Here is a 15,008-nt window from a genome sequence, read left to right as displayed (position 1 = left end):
GAGATACAAGTCAAAACCATTCTGCAAATTCTGGTATGAATGAGGACATTCTGATAAATATTGTCATAAACAAAAATCTCTTAAAACATTGTATCTGAAGATGACACATATTTTAAAATGTTATAATATGAATAAATCACGTATTTTAGTACTTCGCTTGATAATTTTTATTGTTTTTTTCATTGATGTACCTATGTTACCTTTGTATTACAAAATATACATATATTTATAAAAATCTATACATATTTTTGTTATAACCTATAAGAAAGCAAATTTTATGAAATTTTTACTATTTTGTTCTTGTAAATTATGACCTAAATATCTTGCAGCAAAATTAGTATTCCAAAATTTACACATAAAAACCTTTTCAAAAAGTCTGTAATCGACCCCATAGCACTTTCCATTCAAATGTTATGAACCAATGTCTATGAAAACAGCTGTTTAGTCCACTGTGTATATGTTGCATGTTCAAGAACTAGAGCATTTAATAGTTTGTTTTTCAAAATTGATAAACATTCCATTCAAGATATGTTAGGTGAAAAATATTACACAAATAATGTTGTATTTTAACTTATAGTCTTTAGATTTTTGATTTCGAAAAATCCATAGTTTGCAATCACAAGTTGTATGTATGTTATGGACTTTAGTAATTAATTAATTAGATTGTACTTTTTATTTATTTAAAAGTTATTTTTTTGCCAAATTGCATAAACCATCTAACCATGTTTATTAAAAAAATTTGGATTTTTTACAAGAGTGAACCGATATTGTTCCAAAAATTCCATATAAAGTTCTAAAAATTAGATTAAAAAATCACACAATCTTTGAATGATTTAATAAATGTTATAAAAAAATGTTTTATTTACAAATAAACTTAATTTATAAACGATTATTGATTAACTATTAAACACCATATTTTTTATAAAAACTAAAAAAAAAAAAACATTTTTTGTTACTTTGCCTGCTGTTATAACTGATTTTAAATAGTTATTAGTGCTATAATCAATAGCCAATCGCGTAGAGCTAGGTCGTGAAACTAGCCAAGCAAGTGACTTGCAGTGTGTGTAGAGCTAGGCTGTTATATAGTAAGTGACCGGGGTATAAAATATAGCCGGGGCCGGGTTTATGACCAGGGTTGCATAAACATTTATACATCCTAAAGTAGGTTTTTTTTATTCAAAATTTATGTTAAATTTTGTATATATATGCATATACAAACATCATAATTTTATCAACATGATTATTATAATCATCATTACTACCATGATGATGATGATGATGATGATGATTATCATTACGATTATCATGATCATTATCATCATTATCATCATATATCATCAACAGCATAAAATAGGAAGGCTAAAGCCTAATGATGATCATGATGATGATGATCATGATCATGATGATCATCATCATCATGACCATCATCATCATCATCATCATCATCATCATCATCATCATCATCATCATCATCATCATCATCATCATCATCATCATCATCATCATCATCATCATCATCATCATCATCATCATCATCATCATCATCATCATCATCATCATCATCATCATCAACAGACTTTAGCCTCTCTACATGCTGATACTTAAATTTCTTTAATCTTTTCTAACAAATGTTGTTTGATACAATTTTTTTTGTATTAAACAACCTTATCAAATGCCTTCTTATTTTGTCTTGCTAGAGCCACACCACACATCCATCTGATCATCTTCTCTTTTAGCAAATACTAATCCATATAAATACTAAAGTTTATATAACAATGAAAGGATATTGTATGCCAGCAGCCAGCATCTGAATATATAGCAAACATATATGTTTATATCCATAATATCTATGCATAGAGTGCATCTTGGAAGGTTTTATTCCTTCTGGAATAAAAGTTTGGAAGCTTTTATTACTTCTCTTCAATTTTAAGTCAAACCTCATTCTACTCCACATTTTTCAACAACTTGAGCAGTTACTTTATTAAACATTATTCTTTTTTTTTTCATCTTTTTTACAAAACATATCTCTTAAGAACAATTGTCCTTTTATTATTGCAAAAAGCTAATGTAAAAAAGTCCTGTCTGATGTTAAGCTCTGTTATTCTCAGTTTACTAAATTTTGTATCTTATCTTAGATGTTAGGTTCTAGAGACTTTTAGTTTTCAACAGTGTCATTAACTAAAGTAAGTCTAAAATTAGAATTAGAGTAAGATTTTACTCTTTCTGACAGTTTAACAGATTAACCCATTGTTAAACATCCAAATCACTGGCTTTCAATGCTAAAGTTAATTCTCAATTAAACACTTCTACAGTTTGTGCTCCAGAATAGATTTCTATGATAGTCTTAAAAAAGTGTTCTCCAGAACTCTCTTCAATTTTTGCTAAACTTTTAAAAAATGCTAAATAAGTGGTTCCCATTTTTCAAAACTCTAGAAAACACTTTGACCTCTCCAATAAGTGGTTCCAATTTTTCAAAACTCTAGAAAACACTTTTGCCCTCTCGGTTTTTGGACATAAATTCTGAACTTAAAATCCACAATTTTTGTTAGACAACAAAAACTCATTTATTTACTCCAAAAAATATTGCAATATTGTTGGCATTCCTATATTGACGAATAAAAACCCAAGCAGGTCTAATTACATTGTAAATGTAATTAGACCTGCTTTATCTGCCAAGCTTGAGCAACTCCTCCATTGTTGTAAGGTTGCATTTCTTTCTTTTTCTACAAATACAATCATGGTCAATGCTCAAACGAGCTGTCATCTTTATAATGATAAACAAAAACTCATTTTTGCTTTGCTTTTTATTTAACAAGTTGCATCCTTTTATTGTATCTGTCCTTTCATGCTATAAAAACTTTTATTAATCCAGTTTTTTTCCTTGAACATCAAAAAAACCTTATAACTCTAACCCGCCTTCATGTTTTCCTTTTTTATACAACTTACAACCTTTTAAGTCTTCTGTTATACACTTCCTAGTATTTTAACTGATTCTCTATTTTAAAGTAAATTAATAGTGGTTGCTTGCAATCTCGTTGGAAGTAAATTAGAGTTTAAAAATATATAAATGTATGCCAGTATTTATAATAAATATAAGCATAAAGTTATAATATATTAAGTATTAGAAATATTTTTTCTAGCCCCGGCTATTAAACCCTACTAAATCCTATAAATTTGTTAGGGCCGGGTTTACAAAAAGTCTCATTTTAGGGTTACTACTGTTACACTAGCCGGCTATTTTTTATAACTAAAGTTCTAACTAAAAAAAAAAGTAAAATGCTGTAGAGCAAGCTTGTTACCCTTCCCTGCTAAGTGGTGTAAGACATGTACCAGAAAAAATCTGCGCGTGTTCTGATGTGGTGTTTACGGAAACCGTGCATCATTTTAAATAGCTAATTGTTTTAAAATGTCATTGTATTAGTGTTATTCAAAAATTTAAACAACTCCGTTATTTAAACAATTAGTTTTAATAAAATGTCATCAAATCAAGATAAGTGAGAAAAATTTTTGCATTTTCTCGTTGAAAATCCTGGTGTATCAAACAAAACAATTTCTAAAGAGTTGCAGGTTGCTTTGAGAACAGTGCAGAGCATTGTGAAACAATTTCAGGACCCTGGTACAATCAAAACGAAATTAGGAAGTGGAAGAAAAAAATGTTTTGTTAGACGAGATCTTGGTAAAAAAGTGAAAGATGCCTTAGACAGAAAACCAGAGATTTCTGTTCAAACTTTAGCGAATAAATTCAAAACAAGTGTTTCCACTATACAAAGAGTGAAGAGAAATTGTGGTTATAAATCTTACAAAAGAAAAAAGTTCCTCGCCGTGAAGAATATCAAAAAAATGTCGCAATTTGTTGTTGAAAACTCTATAAAAGATTATGTGCCAAAAAATCTTGTTTGATTATTGACGATGAAACTTATTGTGCTGCATATTTCCGATCTCTTCCAGGACACCAATATTACTCAGCAATTAATCGCAAGAAACTGAATTCCAATTATAAATGTATTGGAATGCAAAAATTCGCTAAAAAATTCTTAGTTTGGCAAGCAATTTGTAAATGTGGTGAAATAAGCTCTTGTTTTGTGACTACGGGAACAATTAACACCAAAATATACATAAAAAAATCCTCAAGAAACATCTTTTGCCGTTTTTAAGAACACACACAGGTAACCCATTATTTTGGCCCGATTTAGCATCATGCCACTACTCTGGGACAACTTTAAAATGGCTTAGAGAACATAAAGTAGATTTCGTTGAAAAATACTGCAACCCACCAAATTGTCCCGAACTATGTCCTATCGAAAGATATTGGGCTCTTGTCAAAAGAAAACTAAGATTCAATGTAAAAGAAGCCAGAAACATTAAAGATTTCAAAAATAAATGGATTAGAGCTACCAAGAAAGTCCAGCCAAAAACCGTGCAAAAGCTGATGTCGAGTGTAAAATGTAAAGTGCGTGCATTCTCACGTACAAAACTTTACAAACTTTCTTAATTGAAATTCTTAAATGAAATTTAAAAATATTAATATATGAACTCTCTCAAAATATATACAACATTCAATATCGAAATACAATAGTTAAAAAAATATCCTTTAAAATGTCCGCGCAGATAATTTCTGGTACATGCCTTACTTAGCAGAGGTGCGATAGCTGGAGAATAACAGGACAGGTGTTACTGTTGCATATCTAGGTTCTGCTGTCTAGCCTTTCATAACTAAATAGAAAATACATGTATGTTAATATTTAGTGTAATGTAATGTGATAGTACAGATATGTTTTGCTATTTGCTATTGGTCTCTGTAATTGTCGTGATGTACTTAGTTGTAATGTTTTGTGTTGATAGAGAGCTTGGCTTATCTTTCTGTTAGTGTCTATTGTTAAAAAATAATTATAGGTAGTTTCATTAATCTACCTAACTGCTTTTATACTAAATATTTAAAGCCAAGATAACATTTGATATTACTATAATCCAATTGCTTAAATCTCAAATTTTTTTTTTTATTTTATAGTGTTTTTAATAATTTTGCTTATTGAATGAGATTTTATAGTTGGTTTTTCATTAAAGAAATTCATTTTGAAATTGATCTCATTGCCAAAATGTTTTCATAATAAAGTAATTTTTTAAAGTCTATTTCATTGAGATCTTTTTTGTTTTGTTTTTAATTAATAATTTCCCACTACTATGGAGTTATGTAATTTTTTTAATACATGTTAAATCATCATCCCTATCAGTAATAAATATTTTTAATTATTATAATATAGTTTTCTTTATAATAAGCTGCTATAACTGATTTTGAAAAGTACATTCATTACAAAAGTGATGTCTTCAACTTTAATCATTTTCTAAGAAAATTGACAAATTTGTGTTTTATTTGTTCTTTTTTGTTTTACTAAATATTTAACTATATATCTTGTATATATTTTAAATAAATTTGTTTTAAAGATATATAAATTTAAGACTTGTTGGAACTGTTTTAATGAATTTGATAAAAGGTTTTTTGTAAACAAAAGATAAAAAATAATAATATAAATTTTTTGAGATATATGTTTTTTAACCTTTTCAGCCAATTAATATACAAAATATAAACCGTTGCTAAACAAAATAAAAACCATTACTATACAAAATACTACCTATACAAAAATAAAAGAATATTTCAATAAAAACTAATAGTTTTAACACAAAATTAAGACAAAGGCAAGGCAAAATATATTCCAGATACTTTTCGCTAAATATTTTCTGCATTAGTAAAATATGACACAGATGAATGCTGAAATAAATATATGGTTGACATATGTTAACAACTCTAAGGTAGGTCAATATATTCTCACCAAATTTTTTATATATTTTTTTTAATTTCTGCAACATTCTTAAATAAATAAAGATATGTAATAGAACAGAACAAAATTTCAGAGCTTATAGTTAAACACACGCACACAAACACACAAATGGAAACAAAGGCTTTGATGTTATAGGAGCTTAAAGATTTAGGTCAAGTTTTATATAAATCAACTTTGTGCAATTTTATCAATTTTATGCAATATGCATAAAATGCTCAGTTTTTTTAGTTTATATAAATTTGACAAATAAATTTTCTTTTTTCTTTAATTTTTCTTTAAATATACACAAATTTTAGTTTTTTTAGACTTAATTCAAACAATCAAAAATTACTAATGAGTAAAGTCAAGTTAACTACTATATACTCAGGTCATAAAATCTTGTATTTCATCACAAAAATTAGGCTGTCGTAACTTCTGGAAAATCTTTAATAGTATTAATAATAAGGGCAAATCTGTAATTCCACCTCTCTTGTATAGTTCAGACTTTGTCACTTCTCCTAAAGACAAAGCTGAATTGTTTGCTTTCACTTCTTGATTCCACTAGTTGCATTCTACCTGATATAGCCAACAAACAGGTTGATCTATTGCCTGACATTCGTATCTCTCCAGCTTCTGTATCTAAAGGATTTCCTGCTTAGACTCTTCTACAGCTTGTGGCCCGGACAACATACCTGTTATTGTCTTGCAGAAGTGTTCTCCGGAGCTGTCGTTTATACTCTCAAAACTATTCAACAAGTGCTTATCAGAGTCTTGTTTTCCAGCCTGCTGGAAAGCGGCATTTGTTATTTGAAAGCGATCTGATTCGTCTAACTACCATCCCATTAGTCTACTTCCAATCATAAGCAAGGTTTTTGAATCTTTAATTAACAAACACTTAATTTCTCATCTTGAATTTAATAACTTACTTTCTGACCATCAATATGGATTTCGATCTTCTCGTTCTACAGCTGATTTGTTAACAGTAATAACTGATAGGTTTTATTGTGCATTAGATAAAGGTGGAGAGGTTAAGGCCATCGCTCTTGACATTTCAAAAGCTTTTGATAAAGTTTGGTATGCTGGTCTTCTCCATAAGCTTTCTTCTTATGGTGTATCTGGCAACACCTTTAAGATTATTGAATTCTTCCTTTCCAATCATAGTATAAAAGTTGTCCTCAATGGACAGCACTCTTTTTCATATTTCGTAACTTCAGGGGTTCCTTAAGGTTCTATCCTTGGCCCTATACTCTTTTTAATTTACATTAACGATCTTCCAGATATTCTGACATCTAAGGTGGCATTGTTCGCTGATGATACTACTATTTATTCTTGTCATGATAAGAAGCCAACACTCTCTAATTGCTTAGAGGGGGTATTTGAGTTTGAAAAGGATCTCACTTGAGTTTGAAAAGGATCTACAGCATGGGGCTCACAGTGGCTGGTGAACTTCAATACAGATAAAACTCAATTTTTTTCAGTCAATCGTTATCGCAATAATTTAGATCTTCCTATATTTATGAATGGTGATGTACTCAATGAGTCATCCACATCTTCATTACAAAACTAGCATCTGCTATGGTTGCATCTCTTTATCAAGCTTGACACTTTCTTACTCCGGATTCTATTCTCTATCTCTATAAATCTCACATCCGGCCACATATAAATCACATATAAATATATATATATATATATATATATATATATATATATATATATATATATATATATATATATATATATATATATATATATATATATATCAATCCTTGGAATTAGGGTTGGCATTCGGCAATGCTGACCTGAAAGTGTTTGAGGTCAGCAAAAAATTGCCAACCTTGTTTTTATGTTTTATGATAAGACTTTAGTATTGAATAATTTTTGCCAACCTCTAAAGATTGAGGTGGGCAAATTATTGGCGACCTCATTTTTCCTAATTCCGCGGGTTGTGTATATATATATACAAATGTATATATATCACGGGCTATTCTAGACCATTTTCGATAGCGTCGATTGTATTTGGGCGCTCAAATTAAAATTTGAGGACCTTCTTTTTTTTCACGCTTTCCAGTAAAGTTTCCAGAACGAGGGGGTACTGCCGAAAGAAAGAATCATGTTTTAATGCAAAAACTGGCCATGTAGCTCTTGCATTTGAATTTGCTAAAAATATGAGTTGTCCTAATGTTTCTACAAATGATTGTTATTGTAGACAGCTTTCTACATACACATGTAATATACACTGCTTAGGATCAAATAATGTTCACTTATTTTGTTACAATGAAACTTACAATAAAAAGGGAGCAAGCAAAATGGAGCATTATTTCGACTATATTTTACCAAAAAAATCACATTAGCAGCTTTTTTTGTGATTCAATTGCAAAATAAGAATTAAACAACTATTCTTTTTTGTAGTTTAATGTAGTGAATAAGAAAGGATTTCAACAAATTATACTATCTTTGCTGATAAGGGGCCACATCTACATGGAGTGTGACCAAGATATTAGTTAAGTAGAAGGTTTGAGCAGAGCTACCAATAAATAGGATGGAAAATTTTGTATGTGTTGTAAAAAACCTTCACCTTTTGAAGTTATTATGATGAAGCTGAACATGTTTCTAAATTTTTCTGAACATATCAAACCATTTTAAAAAGGCAAATTTCCGATACCAACACCGGGCCTTGTTTTAAAGCGTAAAATTGTGCGCCATTTATGTATGCCATTTCATATAAGCCATTTTTTAATTATTTAAGAAAGTTTTTACAAAACAACACTTCTAGATTTGTTTTTCTTAATTAGTAAATTAAATTTGATTTGCTGTAATTTATTTTATTGGGGTAGTTTAAAAAATTTAATGTCATTAAAAAAAGATTATTTTATGATGTCATAATTACGAGATAATTACAATGTGCTATGCTGTTTTTATTTAAAACAAGGCCTGCAACTCATATTAGTATATTGATTTTTACAATATTCTGAACATAATATCATATTATTTAAAAAAAAAATGTATAAAAAATATTATTGAGCTTAGAAATGTAAACCTCAAAAAAAACTTCATTCCTAAATTGACTTCTTTACTTAACTCATATGTATATCTATATGGAATCTCAAGCACTTAATGCCCCCCCCCCCAACATTGCCAAAAAAAAGTGGTATCCCCAAATAAACTCTGGGTTCATTACTAAAGATACAGTAAAATAATGAGACTTGCCTGAATGAGGAGTAAAGCGAGAATAAGTTTTAGTTGACGGAACTAAAGATGATAGCTCCTTTGAGCTGCGACCATGATAGTATTTTTAGAAAAGAGAAAGAGATGCAACTTTAAAACAATGGAAGAGAGGCTCAACTACATTTACAATGTGTTTTTGGACCTTGTTGAGAAGAAAAGGAGCATCGTTAGAAGAACCAGCCCAAATATGACAACAGCATTTCAATAAGGGGCAAAAAAAATTTGTGGAGATAGAGAATGGAATCAGGTGTAAGAAAATGGCAAGCATGATAATGAGAAGCAACCTCAGCAGATGCTAATTTAGCAATTTATTGTATATATGGTTTTCAAGAGAGGCAAGTAGTGAACAATAATCCAAGAAGACGTAAAAAAGAGGACTCGGTGAGAGGGTTGCAATTTTTTAATATAGGAATGTCGACAATATTGTGATACTTGTTTGCAATAAATAACTTATTAAATAAAATTTGTTGTAATTAAATACAACTCAAAATCTTGTACAATTCAAAATACACAAATGTTTAACAATCAAATTTTCTTTGGTAACCATTGCTACAATAAAATTAAAAATAATATTTGAATAAAATGCCTCCCAACGCCTCCTAATCTCCCAAGAAAGACGATCAAGATTTACCTTTTAAATGATTTATTTTAAAGTCCTATGCATTACTAACTATAGTTGTAATACAATATTTTGTGAGCCATGTTTACTAATATACATTATTATACATAATTGTGTTGCTATTATACCCATATTATACCTTTTTATAATCATTCAGGCCATATAAATATTATAACAATTAGGTTTGGCTTATTTTTTGACTAACTCATTAAACTGATAAAGTAGACTTTGATAAACTAAACCTCTTTAAACACAAATTCATTAAAATTCTTATCTAGAAATATGTTTCCTATTTTTGACAATTTATAGTTGGTAACCAACCAGGATTCTTAGTTACTAAATACAATTAATCAAAAATAAATAATTATTGGCCTCAAAAAAAATTTTAACAACTTAAAATTAAGATCTTGCTAATTTTGTTAGTTTGAGTACAAATGGAACTGCACTCAAACTAATATATTATATATATATATATATATATATATATATATATATATATATATATATATATATATATATATATATATATATATATATATATATATATATATATATATATATATATATAATATATAACAATCTGATAACAATAATAAGTTTTTCTTACCAGTAAAGCAGTTTGATAATTTTGAACTTTAATTGGAACAGTACCGTAAGATCCATAATTCACAATAACATAAGATCTTTTTGAAAGTACACAAAACTGCCATGGAAGCAATACTGAAAACTCACTTCGGACCAAAAGACCACAATTTAAATATGGTTTTAAAATATTGTGAAGAGTTTTTACTAGTGGATAATTGGAATTTCCTGACATACTAATTTTTTTAGCATAATCAAGCGATAACTTGGCTCCCAAAATAGCACCTCCAATGCAAACAACTATTTTTAACTCTCTATCGTTAATATCGAAGAAGTTTGATGGAAACCATTTTGGTGTATATTGACTGATAAAAGACATGATTTTTTACAGATGTTTAGATTCAATTGATACTGCCTTCCCCTATATAATACAACAGAGTATATATGTATGTATATATATATATATATTTATATATATATATATATATATATATATATATATATATATATATACATACATATATATATACATATATATATATATACATATATATATATATACACATACATATATATATATATATATATATATATATATATATATATATATATATATATATATATACATACATATATATATATATATATATATATATATATATATATATATATATATATATATATATATATATATATATATATATATATATATATATATATATATATACATACATCCACACATATATATATATATATAAATTTTGTTTTGTTGTGGTATTGTTTTAGCGGGTTATTATAATTTATTATAATAACCTGCTATTTAATATAATTTGTATGGTATTTAACCAAATTTTATAATATATAACCTAAAATTCTGTGTTATGTTTTTTGAAGTCTGTTCTTAGGTTGTGTTGCATTAATGTTTTTTTGAGGCATTCTTTTTGGAAATATATATTGATCTAGATGTTTTTTAAAAAGTAGAGAGGTTATTAGCTATTTTTTCTTGTTACAATTTTGTATAATAATTAAGTTTTATAATGGTTTTACTAATTTTGAGCAATACCTTGCTATTCTTACATGAAATTATCATCGAAGGAATGTTTTTTTTTAAAACCTATTTTCTATTTACTTGCCATATTTCATTGAAAACAAATGTGTCCAAGATACTTTTCTACTCCTCGCAGAAAAAGTACCTAAATTTGTTTTGTCTCTCTTTTGATGTAGGGGCGAGTGGAGGTTTGAAGCTTAAACTTTTCCAAATAATAATACTATTTTGTTATTAAAATGAAAATATAAAAGACTTCTATATTGTCTTATAATTAACTTTTAAAATACTATATTATTTACAAAAATAACAATTATAAACATTTAGAAAAAATAATATATAAAAATACCAGTGAAGTAAGAAAAAAATGGAAGGAGGAAGTAAATGTTTCTAATATTATCTAATTTCAAATATTTAATAAATAATATTATTATATTAAAATAAATATATTTAAAGTTTTATAATTTACTTACAATATATCACAAAACCTAATATCCATTTTTATTATAACATTTAATTTGTATTTGGGTTTGGTTGACAACAACAAAGCAAACATATATAAACATATATATAAATTTTTAGCATTTGTTTAACTTGTTCAAATAATGAAACAAATCAAAGACAGTATTCATGTTTATAGTTATTGACTTTAGCATTGAGCTGTTTATTTCTAGAACTGAGATACTTTTTAGTGTTAGTTTTACATCTAGTAGATGTAGATCTTGATATTATTATAAAAGCATGTTGGTCTAAACAATAATACTGAATTAGTCAATGACAAAGTCAATAATCTTGTTGTAAAGAAAATTTAGACTCTGTAAAAACAAGAATACTCAGCATTGTTTTTAGTTAGTTAGAACTTTACTTTTATTGTCAACCATTATTATTTTATGTAAAAAATTTTATACATTTCTGTCTATGCACTATGTTGTTAGTTTTATTTTATTTAGTATTGCTTTATTTCTCTATAAACCAATTAAAATTTACTATTAGAAAAAGTTAAAATATAATACTTATAGAGTTGATAAAAGTTTTAAAATTTTATTTGTCCATATTCTTGCTTTATTTATTATCTTGTAATTAATTTCATTTTTTCAGATGATTTTATAAAAAACAGTAAATAAGTTTAATGATTAGTCTATATTTGGGATAGTGGTTAATTTATTTGGTTATACTCATGGATTTGATACCACAGCGAAAGAAAATATTCCCATCAACAACCTTCACCTAATGTCAAAATATGACTATAAGTTTATTGCTCTTGACCAAATACTGAGCTATGAATGAGCTAAGTCAAAGAATGAGCAATAGTTTTTTGGAAATCCTTTTTTTTCCAAATATTTTAAAATCAGTAAAAAATGTTTCATTATTAAGCAGCTTAAAAACATGGTTTCTGTTTGTCTTATTGCAGTGGAGGATATTTAGAATTATTATTACAGATGATGTAACCGCAAAAGCACAACTTCACCATATAGATAGTAAATGGGTATGTTCAGCAATGCCAAAAAAAGATCACCTATTCCAACACTTTGTCATATATCTACCAAATTAAGAATCAGACATTAAATTATAATTTGCATTTTAATATAATTTCATTTATATTATCAATTAATTATAATTTTTATTTCAAACTATATATTTTTTATATTTTAATTTTTTTTTTTTTTTTTTGATTTAGAAGGGACGAAAGAATATGACGGATGAAACTAGCAATATAATAAAATTCTTTTCATACAAAATTAACTCATTTTAATAAATAAAAGTACAATATAGTATCTGTGCTGGGATAGCTTAGTTTGTTAAAGAGCTGCTAAAAAGGTCAAAATAATTATTGGTTGTAGCAGCAGGATTGCAGGTTCAAACCCCAGCTCCACCTTCTCAACATATGAGTAGTACTTTGGTACAAAGGGAACTCGTCTTGATTAGATCTGCTATTACGATGCTTCCTTCTCAACTAGTAAATAAATAATCTAGTCGAGTAAATGAAAATTATTAAAAAAATAATAATAAAAGATTTTTTATACAAGGTGTGTTAAACCTCTGGATACGCCTGGCAGTCAGGAGACAATTTATATTTGTAGCTCTCTCAAGAGAGAGAACTAGAATCTGCAAGATTGCATCTATCTTTTGATACCAAGTTATAAGCATTAAGTAATCTAAATTGGTGACGTTATAGAAATTGAAGTCAAGAAAAACTTTGTTTTGACTACAGTTCTTTCAATGAATCCATATATTAAAAATTTGATACTTAAATCATCATAGATTTTTTTTAAATTTTAATTCAATTTCGATAATTATGAATTTCAGTTCAATTTTGATAATTTTTTCACTTTTAAAATACTGTATTACTGCTGTTTTCAATGATATATAACAATCTAATTTTTAAATTATTTAGAAACTTTATGTCAGAAACCTAGTTATAGTTTGAGATAATGCTTATAATTTATTAACCAGACGTAACCTTTTGTTATCTATATAAATTAATGAGATGAAATTATATTTGATTTAATTTTCTTTTAAATTTTTATTACTGTTTTTAGCAATAATTATAATAGTATTTTTTTGAACATTTATTTTCAATACAATTATTTTATGCCAATTTTGTTGTTATAAAACCAGTTTTTAATTGTTTGTAAGTGTGTCAATCTTTAGATGTACAACTATTGTATTTGTAAAAACAAACCATTACTGTTATTTATTGAGAGTGAGCCTTCCAGTTGGTATTATGTTATTAACACCTTTGTATATTATTTACTGGTAAATATATTGTTATTGTTGGTTATTTTTGAAATATAAAAACTAATTTACAAAATTAATAAATTAGCTTTTATATTTCCAAAGATAAATAACAGTATTCATATGTTTTTCTATATTTATATATTATCTTATTTATATTTTTATGTAATTTATATTTTTTAAAGAAACATAACTTGTCGAAGGAATTCATATAAAATTCAAACTTACTATTGACTTCATCTGTGCAACTAGGTATCTTAAAAAAATTTTAAACGAAAATATAAATTGTACAAATTTATATCATAATATTCTTAAAGTATTAAAATTTCAAAACAAAAATTGTTTGATAGGTATTTAGTAATTTACAGCGTTTTCAGCTCTTTTGATATGCAGATGGCTTCTTCATTTATATTGGTTTCCAATGGAGATAACCGGTAAATACTTATTTGGCTTGTATTTTTTATTTTAAAAATGAACAACACTAACTTACAAAGGCTGCCTTAGGGGAAGAGGGGGGGGGGGGATTCCGGATTTTGCCGGGGCCTCAGGATTTTTAGGGCCTCATAATTTTAAAATTTAAATATATATTTTTTAATAAAAATAATAATATTTTTACATGTCTGTCAAATCATTTTCTTAGGATTTGCGAACTTTGAACATTTGAACAATTTGAATGAGAAAAGCATACCAACCGGAATAAATATACTATAACTATGGAGATAGTTATAGTATATTTATTCCGGTTTTTCCGAACTTTGGCTTTTTTACTTTCATTCAGTCAGTTCTGTTTTGTTTCTTCATCCTTGTTGGCGCAGAAGGAAATTGCTCGCTACATCAAAACTCATCAGACAGTAATTATGACTGGGAGAAAGTTTGAATCTGGTCATAATAAGAGAAAAAGAAAACTCGAGGAAGAAAAATACCTCGCCACTCAGAAGAATTCAATTTTGCGTCACCTTAAGCCATTGAGTGATGCAAATACTCA

At 27.3% G+C, this 15,008-nt stretch overlaps 1 protein-coding gene across 2 annotated transcripts in view; it reads right to left on the bottom strand.

The window, feature by feature from the left end:
• LOC100210723 (uncharacterized) overlaps positions 1–14,530 on the bottom strand; it is a 33,680-nt gene extending 19,150 nt beyond the window's left edge. Inside the window, exons 1-3 of one of the 2 annotated variants that reach the window (XM_065818305.1) lie at positions 14,390–14,530; positions 14,252–14,279; positions 10,268–10,663 (exon numbers count right to left, since the gene is read on the bottom strand). In XM_065818305.1, coding sequence (XP_065674377.1) covers positions 10,268–10,621 — 354 coding nt within the window. In that variant the 5' untranslated portion in view covers positions 10,622–10,663; positions 14,252–14,279; positions 14,390–14,530. Of the gene's footprint in view, positions 1–10,267; positions 10,664–14,251 lie in introns of both variants that reach the window. The other variant, XM_065818304.1, reaches the window with a different exon arrangement.
• Positions 14,531–15,008: the final 478 nt, after the last annotated feature.

This window comes from Hydra vulgaris, chromosome 14, assembly GCF_038396675.1.
Source record: "Hydra vulgaris chromosome 14, alternate assembly HydraT2T_AEP".
Classification (NCBI taxonomy): Eukaryota; Metazoa; Cnidaria; class Hydrozoa; order Anthoathecata; family Hydridae; genus Hydra; species Hydra vulgaris.
This window is presented reverse-complemented; position numbering and strand designations above follow the sequence as displayed.